Source organism: Magnolia sinica, chromosome 5 (genome assembly GCF_029962835.1).
Source record: "Magnolia sinica isolate HGM2019 chromosome 5, MsV1, whole genome shotgun sequence".
NCBI classification, from domain to species: Eukaryota; Viridiplantae; Streptophyta; class Magnoliopsida; order Magnoliales; family Magnoliaceae; genus Magnolia; species Magnolia sinica.
In genome coordinates, this window is record NC_080577.1 from 99,597,169 (window position 1) to 99,613,943 (window position 16,775).

At 37.9% G+C, this 16,775-nt stretch overlaps 2 protein-coding genes across 6 annotated transcripts in view; one reads left to right on the forward strand and one right to left on the reverse strand.

Moving 5' to 3' along the window:
• Positions 1–7,941, reverse strand: part of LOC131246419 (uncharacterized) — a 68,698-nt gene extending 60,757 nt beyond the window's left edge. The window contains exons 1-3 of one of the 3 annotated variants that reach the window (XM_058246528.1): positions 7,724–7,941; positions 6,738–6,905; positions 2,819–2,880 (exon numbers count right to left, since the gene is read on the reverse strand). In XM_058246528.1, the coding sequence (XP_058102511.1) occupies positions 2,819–2,880; positions 6,738–6,905; positions 7,724–7,747 (254 nt within the window). In that variant the 5' untranslated portion in view covers positions 7,748–7,941. Of the gene's footprint in view, positions 1–2,818; positions 2,881–6,737; positions 6,906–7,716 lie in introns of all 3 variants that reach the window. The other 2 variants (XM_058246527.1, XM_058246526.1) reach the window with 2 other exon arrangements.
• Positions 7,942–12,416: 4,475 nt separating this feature from the next.
• The window catches only part of LOC131246420 (riboflavin biosynthesis protein PYRR, chloroplastic), a 37,161-nt gene continuing 32,802 nt past the window's right edge, over positions 12,417–16,775 (forward strand). For 2 of the 3 annotated variants that reach the window (XR_009171365.1, XM_058246529.1), the window contains exons 1-2: positions 12,417–12,841; positions 15,132–15,266. Coding sequence is in view for 2 of the 3 variants with exons in the window: in XM_058246529.1 (XP_058102512.1) it covers positions 12,509–12,841; positions 15,132–15,266 (468 nt within the window). In the remaining variant the exon portion in view is untranslated. The remainder of the gene's footprint in view (positions 12,842–15,131; positions 15,267–16,775) is intronic. The other variant, XM_058246530.1, reaches the window with a different exon arrangement.

Consider the following 16,775-nt stretch of genomic DNA (forward strand, 5'->3'; position numbering starts at 1 on the left):
AGTTAGTGACAATGTCTGCCAATGCCTTCACCCTTGCAAATAATAAGAATCTTCTCCCAGTAGCAGCAGGATCAATGTCCAACACCTTACAGAATCAAGAGGCAATTTCAATGAGAATTGATCCCATCCATGCGTAGTTGGGTACCAAATAGTCTGATCCACATCCCTGTTTAGGGCTACTTCTCATTGGCACTAGGCCCCAACTGTAGAAATGGCCTGGCTTGCTTCAAAGCCAAGGAGGGGAATCGAACCCTCACCTATAGGGAGCAAACCTATGGTGAAGACCATTCGCCCAAACCTCGTTGGGTGCTCTGAGGTCACCTTTGGATGGAAATGAGAGGAAAAAGATTGGGACGATGAGCAACAAAAACCTGATTTTACAGAATGGATATGAACTCAACCCATCCACGATGCCAATCAAGCTCAAATCACTTTCATTACCAAAATAACTAAACGGGTCAGCAGATACTTGCATCTTTTATCAACATCATCTAAGCCTTATCCCAACTAATTGGGTCAGCTACATGGAATGGCAGAAAGGATTCATTTAGCCAACCCGATTAGTTGGGATAAGGCTTAGATGTTGATGATGATGATGATGATGACTGGATGATGATGAACTCAACTAATCCACGAACCCGATCGGGCTCAAATCACTTCCATTAACAAAATAACCAAATTGTTCAGAAGATATTTGGATCTTCTATCATCAATGGGATAATGAATTTGAACCGTCAGATTTGCATCCAACCCCACCGGGAAGATCCAGCAGATTTGGATAAGTACAAAACATCAAAAAAAGATTCAGCCTTCCTGATATTGACCTTGTTGAGTACGAGGCAATGTTCTGAGCTATTCCCAGACAAACGTTGCTTCCCTATTCTAGCCTTGTTCACACGGCCGGGATCATTTCACAAACCAACAAAACTCTGCATCTATCTTTCTACCATTTATCTCCTGGATGGCCTTCTGAGCTTCGTCGATATACCACAACCTCAAAAGTCAAATTCTTTACTACTCCCAGAAATCATGTTCGCTGGGATGAACTATGAAGACATCAGAAATTTTGCCAAAGAAGATCTTTACAATCTCTTTCCGAGATATGGAGTAATGGATGTTACAAACAAATACGAGAACGGCCCCTTTTTTCTATTCTTTGCTTTGCTGTTCTTTACCAGATCCATTTGCCATCATCCTCTGCTTCACCCACCATCTTCCACACAAATCTGTAAGGTGGGTTTCTTTGTTGTATGGTATCCAATGGAAGGTTGCTAATTGGGTTCAATAAATATAAGAGTCCATGAATTGCTGCTCATCACACACCAGGAAAAAAATAGTGCTACATATATGCCGAAAATTCCAATCTTTCATGAACATACAAAACACATCAAGCTCGAGTATTATTCTGTTCATGAGAAAGTTGATTCAAGGCAGCTTCATACCACAATACCATGTTTGTCCCTTCTTCTCAACTGTCAACCAAAATGCGTGCTAAGCAGCTTCCATGAGATCATCACTAGACATGTAGCAAACTGGATGTCCAGCCTTCGCCCACACATAGTTTGAGGGGGAGTGTTGAGAAATAGTGATGTAAGTCGTACTGTAGTGCGAAGATCAAACTGCACAGGTTATTAATGTAAAAGCCTCCAAAATGCGTAAAGGAACTGATTTAAACAAGTTAGTACAATGGAAGAAGAGGGGGACTGTCTTCTGAAAGACTACCCTCCCTCCCCCCAGTTAATTCTATTGTTTTTGTGGTGTGCGACTCAACCATAAAGTTCTTCTCTTTAAAAAAAAATCCCAAAAAATGTGAAAACTCCCAAAATTTTAGAGGATTCTAAATATGTATTCCTTTTTTAACCATGTTTATGATAGCATAACAGTCCACTCTTTGATGAGAATGCGGATATGCCTAAATTTTTCCAAAGGTGATCCTCTTGATGGGGCAAACTTATTGGATGGAGTGGATTTTTCACACACAAGAAAGGTTGGAAGTTATCCGCCACTAGATCATAACTTATAGTCAAACTAGTTGGATGAATTTTTACTTTTTAAATGCATGGACACAAAGCAGCCATATATTCACTTCTTACAATAAAAGGAGAGGAAGAGAGAGAGGGAGGAGGGGGAAAGGTATGTTTCTTTTTTGTTTCTCTTTTAAATGGCTCTGTTACGACCATTCGAGTCTGTAACGAACTGTTATAGTGAGTTTTTAAGGAACACTGATTTGACCTCCTATCCAGTAACGGGGTCGGTCGATACTGTTACGTAACGGCTGATACGATCGTTACATAACTCTTTCGGCACACCTTGGATTCAACTATGTAAATACAAAGCTTTTCAAGGATCCTTAGTTGCATAACAAACATATCAACAAAATAAAGGAGACAATAAAAATTTTCAAAATAAAAATCAAGGGAGAGAAAATGTGTGTATTTAGAAATGCATTCACAACAAAACTACTCATACATCTATAAAATAAATAAATAAAAATTTTAAAAGAAACTCATATTTCTTACAAAGTTTCCAACCAAAAAAGAGCGCATAAATAGACTTTATTCAAACATGAGAAAATCAAAATAGTTTAAGCTGCATCATTTTCTGAGGTGAAAATCATGGAATACATTATAGATGGTTAGTCACCTACAAAAGGTCAAAGTTACAAATGAACGAACAACTTTAGAATATGAAGAAGAATGAATTGAAGAGGTGTTTAAATGGTGGAAAAGAAAATCTTGAAGGAGACCATTTGCCTACACAAAGCATTACTCTTAAATAGATAGCCTTATACGCATCAAGTATAGGTCTATTACTCTACCTTTGCTGCGAGTCTTGCGATGAATTATTCCCACCCTCTCTTGGGGCCTTGGCATTATTACCCTGTGGATAAATATCAAGCACTTAGTATACATAGTCTTGCACTAATAATATAAGGAACGATATAGCAAGAAGCCATTTCATGAAGCGTAAAGAAGCCACATTCTTGTGAAGTACAACTACACGGGACCCCATCCATTACTCATTTATTAATGAAACAATCAACGCCATCGGAGCCACAAAAACGTGACAAACATGGGGGATCTTATGAATTGGCATCTTACCATATTATTTCCTGAGATACAACTAAATTCAAACATGATTAAACAACATATTGAATCAACAAACAAGACCTTGAGCATAAATAATGGCATACTACACATGCACAGTTTGTCCAAAATAACTTGAAGATGGGAGGAAGGAACTGTAGGTTTTCATCAGAATGTCAGCTAACTAATTATTTGAGCAGTGAGATGGAGTAGACAATAACTTGGCAGAAATCTTCTCCAACAAAATGGCAGTTAACATCAATGTGCATGATTCTCTTTTGTAAGATTGGATTAGAGGCTATGTTAATTGCAGCTTGATTATCGCGATGTACGGGAACAAGAGTAGGAACACCAAACCCCATTTCCTGAATGGGAGAACAAAGCTATATAATTCCACACACAACATGAGCATTCAACACTATTCAGCTTCAGCAAAGGGTTCTGCTACCACAGTTTGTTTCGTACTCTTCTAAGTTACTAATTACCATCAATGAAGGTACCACGGCCGCTCATAGACTTCTTGTCATTGGAAGATTTTGCCCAATTAGGATCACAGTACCCACTCATATCCAAGGGGCCATGATTAGAATATTGTAAACCCTTTCTAGCAGCAAACTTCAAACAAAGAATACAATAGACAGCCTCAAGATGTGGGAGCATGGAAGCTGCGTGTTCTGGCATGTCACACTGACAGCATATGCAGGTAAATAAGCTTTCCCACCAAACAATGACACATGCCAGGTTCACTAAGGACTTCTGACTTATCATGAAGATTACGATTTACTTTGATAGGAGTATCCACTGGTCGAGAACCAAACATTCTCTATATCAGTAAGCACGTTAAGAAAATATTTCTGTTGCGAGATAAAGAAACATTGTATTGATCTAGCAACCTCATTCCAAGTAAATACTAAGTAGGCTCCAAATCCTTAATACTAAACACATTGGCCAAGGACTCCACACCATCTCTAGATCATTGTTACCAATGAGGACTATCATCGACATCGACAATTGGGATGGTCGTAGAGTCACCATTTCACTTTATGAGCATAGCGTGATCAAGGGAACTCCTTAAAAAACCAATCTATAAGATAGTGACACTAAACTTTTCAAACCATGCCCTGAGTGACTATTTAGACCATAAATTGCTTTCTTCAGTTGTACATCTTTCCTTTCTCTCTTGGTCGATGGAACCAAGGATGTAGGGACATGTACAGTTTTTTCCTTAAATTTCTCCATGAAGAAATGCATGTTCGCTTCAAGCTTATGAAGGGACCAGTTGTGAAATGCAGTGACTGATCGAAGAACCCGCACAGTGTAACTTTGCCGCGAAAGCAAACATTTCGGTGGTCAACTCCTCACTATTGGGTAGATCCTGTTGCCACAAGACAAGCTTTGTACCTTGCAATAGAGACATCAAGCTCATATTTGAGGGTGTACCTTACAATATAAACATCAAGCTCATATTAGGTAGGGGCATGCTTTCCTGCTGGCAACTCCACCAAAGCCCATGTCCCTATCCCTCTAAAGCTGTCATCTCCTCCATCATTGCTACTTTCTAGTGAGGATCAAACAAAACATCTGCAACTCTAAAAGAGATGGAAACGAAGGAAAAGGGAAGAAAGATTTGCCTTAAAGAAAGGAAAGATGGATCCATAGAACAAAATTATTGATTGGATGTGTACCTTATTGCTTTGTTTTCAAAGGGGAATTAGTAAGTCAGAAGGAACCAAAGGAACTAAATTGGAGGATGCCATAGATAGCGGTCATGATTGATTGTTTTGAGGGTTTGTCCTTGTCTTTCCTTCAAGGGTACACCTTCAACTGTTTCTCAAACAACTAGTAACATTCATGACCTGAACTAATTGGACCATCCACAATTGCAAGAAGATGAAATGCATCACCATAAGATGGAGTGATAAGAGTATCTCGTAACGAGAAGTGCAGTATAGTTTCAAAGAAGGCAACTTCCTTCAAGATAACAACATATTCTAGTCACCGGACAAGAACGCTTCTTCTCTATTGAGTGTTTGAATACCCTAAGAAAACACATTTTGTTGCCCATAGTCCCAACTCATGTTTTGATTGGCCTTGAAACTAGAACAAAACACACATCAAAAAAAAAAAGGAGAAATGGAGAACAATAGAAGATTGGGTTTCAGAAGCTTTAGAGGATAACTGTCCAGGGATAGGAGTCAGCTATCACATTTTTGGTTTTGGATGCAACTGAGGATTCAAATCTGGAATCCCAGCACTGCTCTCAAACATTCCCCTCCTCCTGCAATGAGTATATCGGAGTTTGTCTTTGTCAATGAATAAAGGGGAAGGAAGAGTTTTTCCTTTTCCAGAATGCTCACCTCTAGAGACTTTGAACCCAGCAGCAAAGCAATTATCTCTGGAACAGTAGAGTAAAGCCTTGTTCCACAGACATTGATTGTCAACTACCCTCTTCTCTCAAATAATTGTAACCTGATTCCAGAGAGGGTAAGGACTCTTTTCCAAAACCTTGCACCCGGTGTAACTCAAAGTTAGAGTGCAGGCCAGCAAGAGACTCAAAATTCTTCTTTGCTCTTTTTGCTTCTTGATATCTTCCGGGGTGGATGCTATAGTCTGGCAGTGATCTAAATTCTTCCCACTTCTGTCTCATCACTGCAAAATATTCCTCTGTTGGTGATTCTCCTTGATGCATGTTTTTTACTTCATGGTGCAATTGAGAAGCACATCCAAATCATCCTGCTAGTAGTATTCTTCGCAACAGTGCTCTGTATATCTTTTGGTTGCTTCAAAAAAAAAAAAACAGCTAATGTTGGGTTGCATGGAGTGAAGAAGCCATGCAATTACTGTTACATTCTCACTTTCCTAAACGTCATGGGATGGGTCATCTTTAGCAGGTTCCTTATTACCCGCTATATACCCCAATTTCCTTTTACTCCCAGCGAATATTTTGCCAACTCAGACCACTCCAAGTACCATCGAGTTTTATTATAGTAATCATCAATCCAGGGTGGTGATCTTGTTGAACTGTCCCCATTGGCATATAGGCCTGTACATCAATATCCAAAACAAATGTGATAGACTTTAAAACCCTGATACTAACCTAACTAGGAGACTAAACACAATAAGAAACTACTATAAAACAATTAACTAAATTGCAATGTACCATAAAATCTCTATACAGTTTATTTCCTTAACATACTCATAAAAAATTAAGAAACCACGCTACCCTTAAAATCATTGCTAAAATTGAACCATATAAAATAAAGTTGAAATAACTGAATTTGGTGAAAAAATTCAACAAAAATATCGCAGCCTCAGAGCAGTTGAAGACTAAAATGAGAAAATCAAACATCAAACCATGACGTTCCAACAATCTGCTATTACTACTACTTTCATGCTTGCATATTACCACCTAAAGCATTATAGCCATTAATCAGAAGGATTTTTAACATGTTAAATTAGTATCACAGCACAAATCTGGGCACAACTTTTTTATAAAACTAAAACTAGTCCAAAAATTACAATAGAAAGGACAGTACATCATTCAAGATAAGAGTACTGCAGAACACTGAAACAGAAGAGGCAATCCATTAATAAAAGCATATCAAAACAATTATGTTTCTGACAAATGAACGGGATCTATAATCTGAGTACCTTCTCTTTGCTTGAAGGTTGAGACCCAAAACCACGTCTCCCTCTTGAAGCTGAACAAAGAATGATACCTGCCTTGCAAGTTTGATCATTTGGGTAACCAAAACAAGCATCAACTTTTAAAAATCGGCCCTTGGTACGCATATCACATCTCCCAATTTGCACATTTACCTGAAATTTTGGCTGTTAACTCATCAGAAAATAGATAGATAAACTAAGCATACTAGCAGAAGTGAAAGGAAAGGAATTTTAAAAAATAATTACAAATAGGATGATATTCAAAAATTACAAAGACCATTGTAGCTTCCTAACTAATAGCCAACAAATGGTTGCTCAAAATGAAAAAAGAAGAAGAAGAAGAAATCAACAATCCAAATTCAACTAACAAATATCCATAACAAGAGGCTATGATCATCCAATCAATTGGGATACAAGTACAAAATATCTCAATGTTTAAAGTATCATCTGAAACCGGTACGTATCAGGAACCACTTTCGTCCATAACCGATGCAGCTGTATTAGCTCAATGTTGGGCAATGCGGCCCGGTTTTAGTGGTGACCTACATGGGACACCAAGACCCATTTTCAATCATTGACCCATCAAAAGTGGGATAGTTGTGGACCTAGTGGTACATGAATTCCACATATACAGTTGCAGTTTGCATGTGTATCAACTCCGCCAGTGTATCAAACAACACCCTGTAGACTAAACACAAAGCTAGCCTAAAAAGTAAAAAACCAGTTCTGAAATTCAAATTTTCAACAGGACCATCCTTTGGGGGCTATGACCCATCTACTTGAACGGTCTGGATCGATCACATGTGTGCAGTGGCTGTGTGCATGCGTTTTGAGAATAGATGTTCAGCAGAACAAACGAAAGGAGGGAATTCATAACATGATTGCAGGGTGATTCTAGGAGTAGAAGCGGCTGAAAATGCAATCAATCAATGAATTAATAGAGGAGGAAGAGAAAATATTTTACAACGAACCGCTGCAGGGAGATGAAATGCCATGCTTTTCTTGACCAAGTTCCCAACCACTCTTTCTTTTGCTTTTTTTCCTACAGAAACCCTCCACCAATTTTCAGAATCGATGCTCCTCACCTCATTTCAGCATTCGTTATTCAGAATAAGAAGAGAGGGGAAGCTAATGGCCGTTGTTCCAGATAAACTCGGTGGTTACTCGATCCTCCTCAGGGAGCGGATTGCCTGTTACCCGGGCACAGAGATATCTTTGTACCTGGAGTTTTGTGGGGCCCATAGGGATGTTCGTGATAAATCCACTCCGTCCATCTGTTTTGAAAGACCACGATAGGATAGGATTCTACAATTCAGGAGATCCAAAACTCATGTCCGCCATACCACAGTTAAAAGTGGGGATTTAACGCCTGGCGGGAAGGCTTCAATGGAGGAAGTTGTTGTTCCCACTGTTTTGTTAGTGTGGCCCACCTGATTTTTGGATCTCTCTGATTTTTAGAATCCTGCTCTATTTTGGTCCTTCAAAATAGATGGACGGAGTGGATTTATCATGGACATCTCTGTGGACCCCACATAGCCAACGGAGATGTCTCTGCCCCCTGGTCACAGGCAATCCGCTCCCATCGTGCTCGCATGTCCGCCGATCCATTCGTCTTCGATCGATGTCCGACGATCCATTGGCGACTCGCTAATGTATGGTGCTACGTGGGCCCACCATGATGTATGTGAGCCATTTTTCCAGCTAATTTTAGGTCATGAGCCTAAAAAGGAGGTAGATAAAAATCTCATGGACCACATTATAGAAAATAATAGTGATTGAACGCCCCCATGTAAAACTTCTTAGGATTACTAAAGTTCTGGATCAAGCCCATATTTGTATTTTTCCCTATCATCTAGGCCTTTGTCATCTAATTAATATATTAGATGGAAAATAAACATGACAGCAGGTTTTAGAAAAAATTTTATTGTGTGTGTTAAATCACCTCTATTTCTATAGCATGGTCCGCGTGAGAGTTGTTATTTACCTCATCTTTAAAGTAGATGGACCGCTTGGATAAAGCATACACATCCTAGTGGGTTCACATAACACCGTCATTAGCAAGTTTGTACTAGTAATAGGGATGCCAATGGGCTCAGCTCAGGCTTGAAAATCAGAATTTTGAATAGGGCCAGCTTGATAGCTTCGACAGAAACAATTCAAAAATAGCCTGTCAAAGAGTTTTATATTACTAAAAAAAGTTCGATAAAAATGGCTATAAAATTTCTAGTGAAAATAGTTGGTTGAAAATATTAAAGCTACAACAATTGCGGTAAAAAAGAGCTATTTAGCGGTTTATATCGTTTGATTGGAGAAACAGGGGTTGACGATGCTATTGTTGTTAATGTCGTGACAGACTCTACTATAACATATCACATGCAATTAATCCACGTGAGCAAACAATGATTAAATATATCTCTTGATCGAAATTTATTTATTGGTTTAAAGTCTATTAATTTAGATTTTTGTGAAAAATATTTATTTGGAAAGCTCCATAAAGTTTATTTTCTTTCATCCACTACAAAAAATAATTATATTTTATATTTAATTCATTTTGATACTTGAAAAGCTCCAGTCGAATCCTTGATAGTCTCAAAAAACTTTATTTCCTTTATTTATTGTTTCTCTATAAAATGCATGAGTTTAAATGTTGAAAATAATAGATGATGTTTTTACTTATTTTACCAAATTAAAAGCATTAGTTGAAAATAAAAATGAAAAGAAAATTAAGTGTCTAAGAATTAATAACGGAAGAGAATGCACTCCAAACAAATTTTAAGATTTTTATAGTGAACACGACATTGAGAGGCACTATACAGTCCTCGGTATTCCACAATAAAATGGAGTTTTACAAAACGCATGAACCGTATGCTTATGAATCGCGTTAAGAGCATACTAAGTTCAGTTAAGTTTTAACAATATTTTTTGGTATAAGTCATTAATACGGCTTGTTATTTGATAATTTGCTTTCCTGTCATTTTACTAGATTGCAAGATCTTTGAAGATGTATGATATGAAAAACTTGTTAATCATTCATTCATTCATTTGTGGTTTTGGTCGTGACGTTATGTATAGATTCCTAAGGAGCACGAGACTATGTTGGACATGAAGTTCATAAAGTGTATATTTTTTTTACTATACGGATGAAACAAATGGGTATAGATTGTGATGCTTTATTGCCAATAAGTTAGTGATTAATCGATATGTGATTTTTAATGAAAATTTGTTCCAGAAATATATAAAATTGTTGAGGGTGTGGATGTAGGTTATGTATTAATGTATCAAATCGTGATAAAATAAGATATACGATAAGTTATATTTTATCTCTAGCCAGTGTTGTGGTTAATTGGATGTTAAGACTGTAATTAGTGGTGGCCTTGTCTACCATACAAGCAAAATACATATCAGCCACACAAGCACGCAGGCAAGTTATTTGGTTGGAAAAGAATAATAGAATTCAAGCAGAAAATGGTGGTAATTCATTATGACGGTCAAAGTGCACTACACTTAGCTAAGAATATAATATTTTATTCTCGGACTAAACACATTGATATTCAATATCAATTTGTTCATGGCGTGGTGAAAAATGGCCATATATCATTGCAGATGATTTACATCAACAACAACATAACAAATATGCCGACGAAGCCTATTGCAAGGGAGAAGTATGTTTGATGGAGGACTTCTCTTAGGCTCATTGTTACCTAATGATTATGAATGTTTGGACTGTAGTTACTGTTGCAAGTCTTTTTCGTACCATTAGAGAAGCTAACCTTCAGGTGGGAGAATATCATGCCACCAAGAACTCTCGTGTTGTTTTTAATGCGCGTATGTACCCACATATATATGTATGCGAAATAAAATCTTATTTTAACTTTTTCAGGATTACTCTCCACTGGTACGGTATATATAAAGGAGGGCCACAGAGAGTGGTATTCCCTTATACTAATTTTTTGAAGATATTTATCGGTGTGTGATTCCTTATATGAGTGAGAAAAAGGTAAACTTCGTATTTATGTTTCTCTTATTTATAATATAGAAGAAAGCTATCGTAGTACTCCCTTGTGGAGTAGGCAAATTGTCCAACCACGCATATTCGTGTACCTCATTTTTTGTTTAAATTTGTGTGCTTTGGCTTTTGTTTGACAAATTTTTTATGTGTTTAAACATTGCTTACATTAATAACATGTGAGGCAAGCATTTTTCCGAAAATAGTATACAGTAGAGATCCATATGGAACAAGCTTATTAGAGTTATTAGCCTCATAATGGCAAGAATGTTGGGGTTTTCTTGTATGGGCTACTGGGGGACCGTGGAAGCACACATAGATTAATTAAGTGACATAATCTAATCACACTAAGCAAGCACAGAGACAATACAATGATTTTTACGTGGAAAAACCCATTCGAGAAAAAACCACGGCACAAAGCGACAAATAATAATTATGAAAGCATAAATTACAAGAGAAGAGTGATCACCCAATCCAAACAACTTCGAATCAATCCCAGGCTACACACATGAAGCTCTGGAACGAATTAGAAAGCTATAGATACATTTTGATCCCAATTACACCAAAATATATAGCCTTTAAAAGAATCACAATCAAATTGGAAACAAATCCCACATATCCGCAATTATGTGCATACGTTTGACGACACCTTCGACGGGATTACAATGTCATTGAGCTTAACCTTCAATGACATCGAACCCACCTCAATGTCATCGAAATAAAACAAAAACAGTGCAGAGACAAAGCATGAAAACTCAGATTTTATCGATTGCATCGAACCATATTCGATGGCATTGAACTTGAGCTTTAATGTCATTGAACCCTATTCGATGACATTGAAATAATGCCCAATATGTTAAGCAACCAATGGGAGAAATTTCAGAAATTTTCAATGGGACTGAGGAACTATTCAATGGCATTGAATGGTCTGTCAATGGCACCGAGGAACACTTGTTTCTGAAAATATTTAAGACAAAAAAAACAACATGGGCAAGTTGGAATGCATATTAGGTGAGGCACGGATAACAACTTTTGGGGCAAAGTCCTCAACGTGGGGCCCAACTCGATGTATGTGTGCATACAAAAATGAGATGGATCCAAACCTAAGGTGGACCAAGCCACGGGAAAACACCTGTGATTGAAGGCAAACACCCACCATTAACTGTAATGTTTATTTGCCATCCAACCTGTTGAGAAGGTCATACGGTCCATGTATGTGTGCATACAAAAATGAGATGGATCCAAACCTAAGGTGGACCAAGCCACAGGAAAACACCTGTGATTGAAGGCAAACACCCACCATTAACTGTAATGTTTATTTGCCATCCAACCTGTTGAGAAGGTCATGCGGTCCTGGATGAAAGGAAAACACGAACAGCCTTTTGATAAGGTCACACGGACCTAGATGAAAGGAAAACACAAACAGCAGCTTGATGCAAAACTTCTGTGGCCCTGGGAAAATTTTAATTGTGGGAATTCAACTTGTGTGGTCCACCTGAGATTTGTATCTGCCTCATTTTGTTGACTTTGCCCTAAACTGATATGAAAAAAACGGAGGGACGGCGTGGATATACAATACACACATCGAGGTGGGCCAGGGCCTCACCCACTAAGCTGTAACACCCGCCTCACCAAATCTGCGCTCCCTCCCTCCCCCCCCCCCCAATTCCAGACCCCATGGCATAGCGTATATGTACTCGATTTGAAGAATATGGTCATGGTTGCGAATTGAAGATTAGGATCAGAAAAAATGTCATTATCGTTGGGAGCTACTTTTTCAATCATGGCCTGCGTCAGCAAGCACCAGCAACAGCACAGCTTGGAGGCGAGCCACATCCGGCGGGCCGCGGAGGTCGCAGACAAGTCGGCGGGCTTCTCGGCTCCCCACCCGAATTTCGGATGCGTGATTGCGAGGGGAGGGAATGTAGTTGGAGAAGGGTTTCTGTATGCACAAGGGACTAAGCCTGCGGAGGCGCAGGCCGTGGAAGCAGCCGGTGAGCTTTGCAAGGGCGCCACTGCTTTTCTCAACTTGGAGCCTGGCGATTGCCATGGTGACCACACCGCCCTTTCCGCCCTTATCAAGGTCCCTCTCTCTCTCTATTGTCCCTCTTTGGCTTATTTTAATCTTTGTTTTGTTTTGTTTTTTTTTTTTTTCCTCTCTCTTATTTCTTATTGTGGAACTGCAATTACAGGTATAGTATCTGCTGAATAATAGTAGATGTAAATATTCGCTCTTCTTTTGTGTTCCCTGCAATTAGTCCACATGGTATCTTTACATCTAGTTTGCACCATACTATGGAACAAATGAGTTGTATTGGAGACATTGAGCGTTCAAACAAGCAATGCGTGTGTGCAAGGACGAATCGACATAGAGATGAGGTGATGCCATTAGGCTATATGGATTGCTGGCCAAGGCTGGATTTATCAATAAACGTTATATATGGATGTATTTCGTCTCATCATCTTCATGCTTTCATTGGCTGCTACGTATAGTCATCAATGTTTGGATTTTTTCCGTTTCACGAACCGTAGAAACCACTATCAAATCCTTGAAAATTTGGTTGCACGATGTCCAGCTGGAATGCTTATCTAGTGTGATGGTCTCAGAGTGGGAAGTTACAATTGGGAGAGCTTCTAAAGCCATATTGGCTGGACTTGTACATGCACACATACTAACAACTCTCACTTGGCCATATGGTTGACATAACTAATATATCGCAAGGTTTGCTTCATTAACTGTGGAATTACTCTTTATGATCATATAAGTCATATATTTTGCTTTTTCATTTATTTGTCCATTGTATCTTAACATTTGCTCCCACGAGGTAGTGGTTTTACCCATTATGATTGTATCACTTTGATGAGAATTTTTCTCGTGTTTGTGGATATTTCACTCATGACCAAAACTGAGTTCTTTAGAATTCCTTGACTTAGGTGTCCCCAAGTCCCATCAAGCTTATGCTTTGAATTTAAATTTGAATTTGAATCATATGTAAATTTAACTGGGTTGCTGAAGTGGATGTGTGCCTCTAGAGTTTTTTGTGATTGCTGCATACAAATTGAACTGAAGGGGAGATTTTATAGGATGTTTATAAGGCCAACCACACTTTATGGTACAGAATGTTGGGTAGTTGAGGAGCAAGTTCATAGGATGTGTGTTGCTGAAATGAGGATTTTGAGATGGATCATGGATGAGTGGCAAGATGAGGAAGGATAGGATTATAAATGAACGCGTTTGGGGGAACTTAGGAGTTAGGAGAAGCACCAATATGTAATAAGATGAGGGGAAGTAGATATAGATGGTTTGGCCATGTGGAGCAGAGACCAAGAACTACTCCAGTTGGAGTGGAATGATGGAGCAAAAATCATTTAGTCAACCCCATTTAATTGGTGTAAGGCTTTGACGATGATGATGATGATCAAAATTCAAAGAATTCTTGCAGCACATTGTCTTGTGATCCTAGAAACTGCTGAAAAAATTCAGTGTCACCTGTATAAAAGAAAGCTAATTTATTTGCTCTAGAATTTGGGTATTATTATTATTATTTTTAAAATTTTTTAAAATTTTTTATCTTCTTCAAAATCTAAGTGTATTAGAGGAATGCACACACTAGAAGTTAGGTCATATGCTATACTTTAGCACATTGGAATGCACAAATGCATGAGAAGCTGAACTTGTTGCAGCTGATATGATTCCCAAATTCCTGTGACGCAAGTACTCATGGCCAAATAGAAAGAATATACCTTTCAAATGTAGACCGCGGGCATGTGAATTCACTCTATCCGTTGTGCATTAGTCTATGCTGATTGCTGACCTATGTTGCCCATACAATCATTCTAACTATCCAACTTTTGTTTTAACTGCTCTTACCTCTTATATTGTGTGTTTAGAAGTCTAGCATTTTTTTAACAGACCATGATCTTGGTGAATCATCTCATCCTTGTCATCACTTCTTACTTTTGGTCTCTTTATCACTTGTCTTATGACTGTTAAAAAGAGAAGAAGATAATTTAGTATATTGGTTTTTCATTTATCTAATACATCTCAAGTCTCACAATTTTTTTCTGATTCCAAATACTGCTGTCTGCTTGCAGGTAGTTTCTTTTTATTTTTTCAAATGGAGAATATGATAGCTCTTTTGTTCACATTTGTAGTAAGCTTGGTGACTGGAAATTTCATTTGAAACATGATGCGACGTGCTATGGATTCTTAATCCTAATTATAATCTCTACAAAAATGCATGGACGGTGGTACTGTTTTGTGGAGTTCCGCCCCCCATCCTTTACAGATGGTTTTTTATTTTTTATTTTTAAATTATTATTTTAGCTTTCTGATTTTGGAAGTTGCTAGATTACTAACGTTTCTGCATTAGGCAGGAATTTCAAGAGTTGTTGTGGGGCTCAGACATCCTTTGCAACATCTTCGTGGGAATGCAATACGCTCATTAAGAAGTGAAGGGGTGCAAGTTGATGTTCTTGGAGAGGAACTGCAAAGTAAACTATTTGAGGTGCTGGAATTGTTAAATTCATGTACATACCTTTAACTACACTAGTCTTTGTGGCATATACAATATACATGGAGGAAGAGAAGTGGTTTGCAAGACGCGGGAGAAAAAAGGAGAAGCGGTTGTAAAATGGGCTACTCCTACAATGGTTCGCCACCATTTTAAACTGTTGGTGACTCATCATCGTCACATGTGACAATCATGTACCTCAACCGGACCACCCAAATTGTAAGAAATGTTGTGAATGGACCATTTCTAAAATCAAACTAATCAAGAAATTTTAACCATCTACTTGATGTCTAATCAAATGGATGGTTAAAAATATAATGGTGAGTGGTCTGAATTCTAAGCTCAAACACATGCATCATCATCACATGTGACATTCATGTACCTCAACCGGACAGTCCAAATTGTAAGAAATGTTGTGAATGGATCATTTCTGAAATCAAACTAATCTAGAAATTTTAACCATCTACTTGATGTCTAATCAAATGGATGGTTAAAAGTATAATGGTGAGTGGTCTAAATTCTAAGCTCAAACACATGGTTATTATCAATTTATCATCTCATAGTGTGTGTTCTTGTTTTTGCTGCGTCCATAGTTTATAGATTTGGATGGTCTGGATTGACTTAAAAGTAGATCAAACATGGGTTGGATAGTCATTGCAATCTAAAAAATTGTAGTGAACTATGGGCTAGCCCGTATAATGTCGGACTCCTGGTAGAAGGCTTCACTTCTAAATTATTTAAATTCTCTCTCTCTCTCTCTCTCTCTCTCTCTCTCTTTATTTTTATTTTTATTTTTATTTTTATTTTATAAATTTAAAACCCTTCCCTTGTTCTTTAAGCATATTTGAACCAATGTTTTATGTATCTGTATCGCACCCCTAGGACCCGAACATATTGTCATTGCATTTGAGATGATACCTTTATTAGGGAATGTATCATAGTCTTGAGGGACACATTGGGGAAATGGAGTTTTGAATGAAACTTCAGGATATATTGAAAGACACATGGTTAAACACAGAGAACTCGAACCATTAGAAAAAACAACTGTGTAATAGGTCCCCATTATATAGAAGCACAAACCATGCGCTATTAGACAAAAGTGATTCAATTATATCCAATATGAGAGGTATATGTATAAGTTTTTACTATATCAGTATCGTGTTATGTATCACACCCTTGGGATATGGATACATATCGGTTATTGCATGGGATATATCATTTGTATCGGGTACTGTATCGCACTTTTTAGGAAACATGAGTAAACATTGGGAAATTGGTCGAATTTTTCAATGAAACTTCATGGATTATTAAAAAGACCTTAATACACACTTTTAAATCGTAACATCACCAAAAAAGGTGCACATAATAGGTTTCTTTTGTATAGGGTCCTAAGCTACGTGTTGTCTGACTGAACTGATGCAACTATATTCAAAGTGAATTTATAACAATTATAAACGTAAGAAGACATTTATGGAAACACAAAAATGCATTCAAAACTAAAAC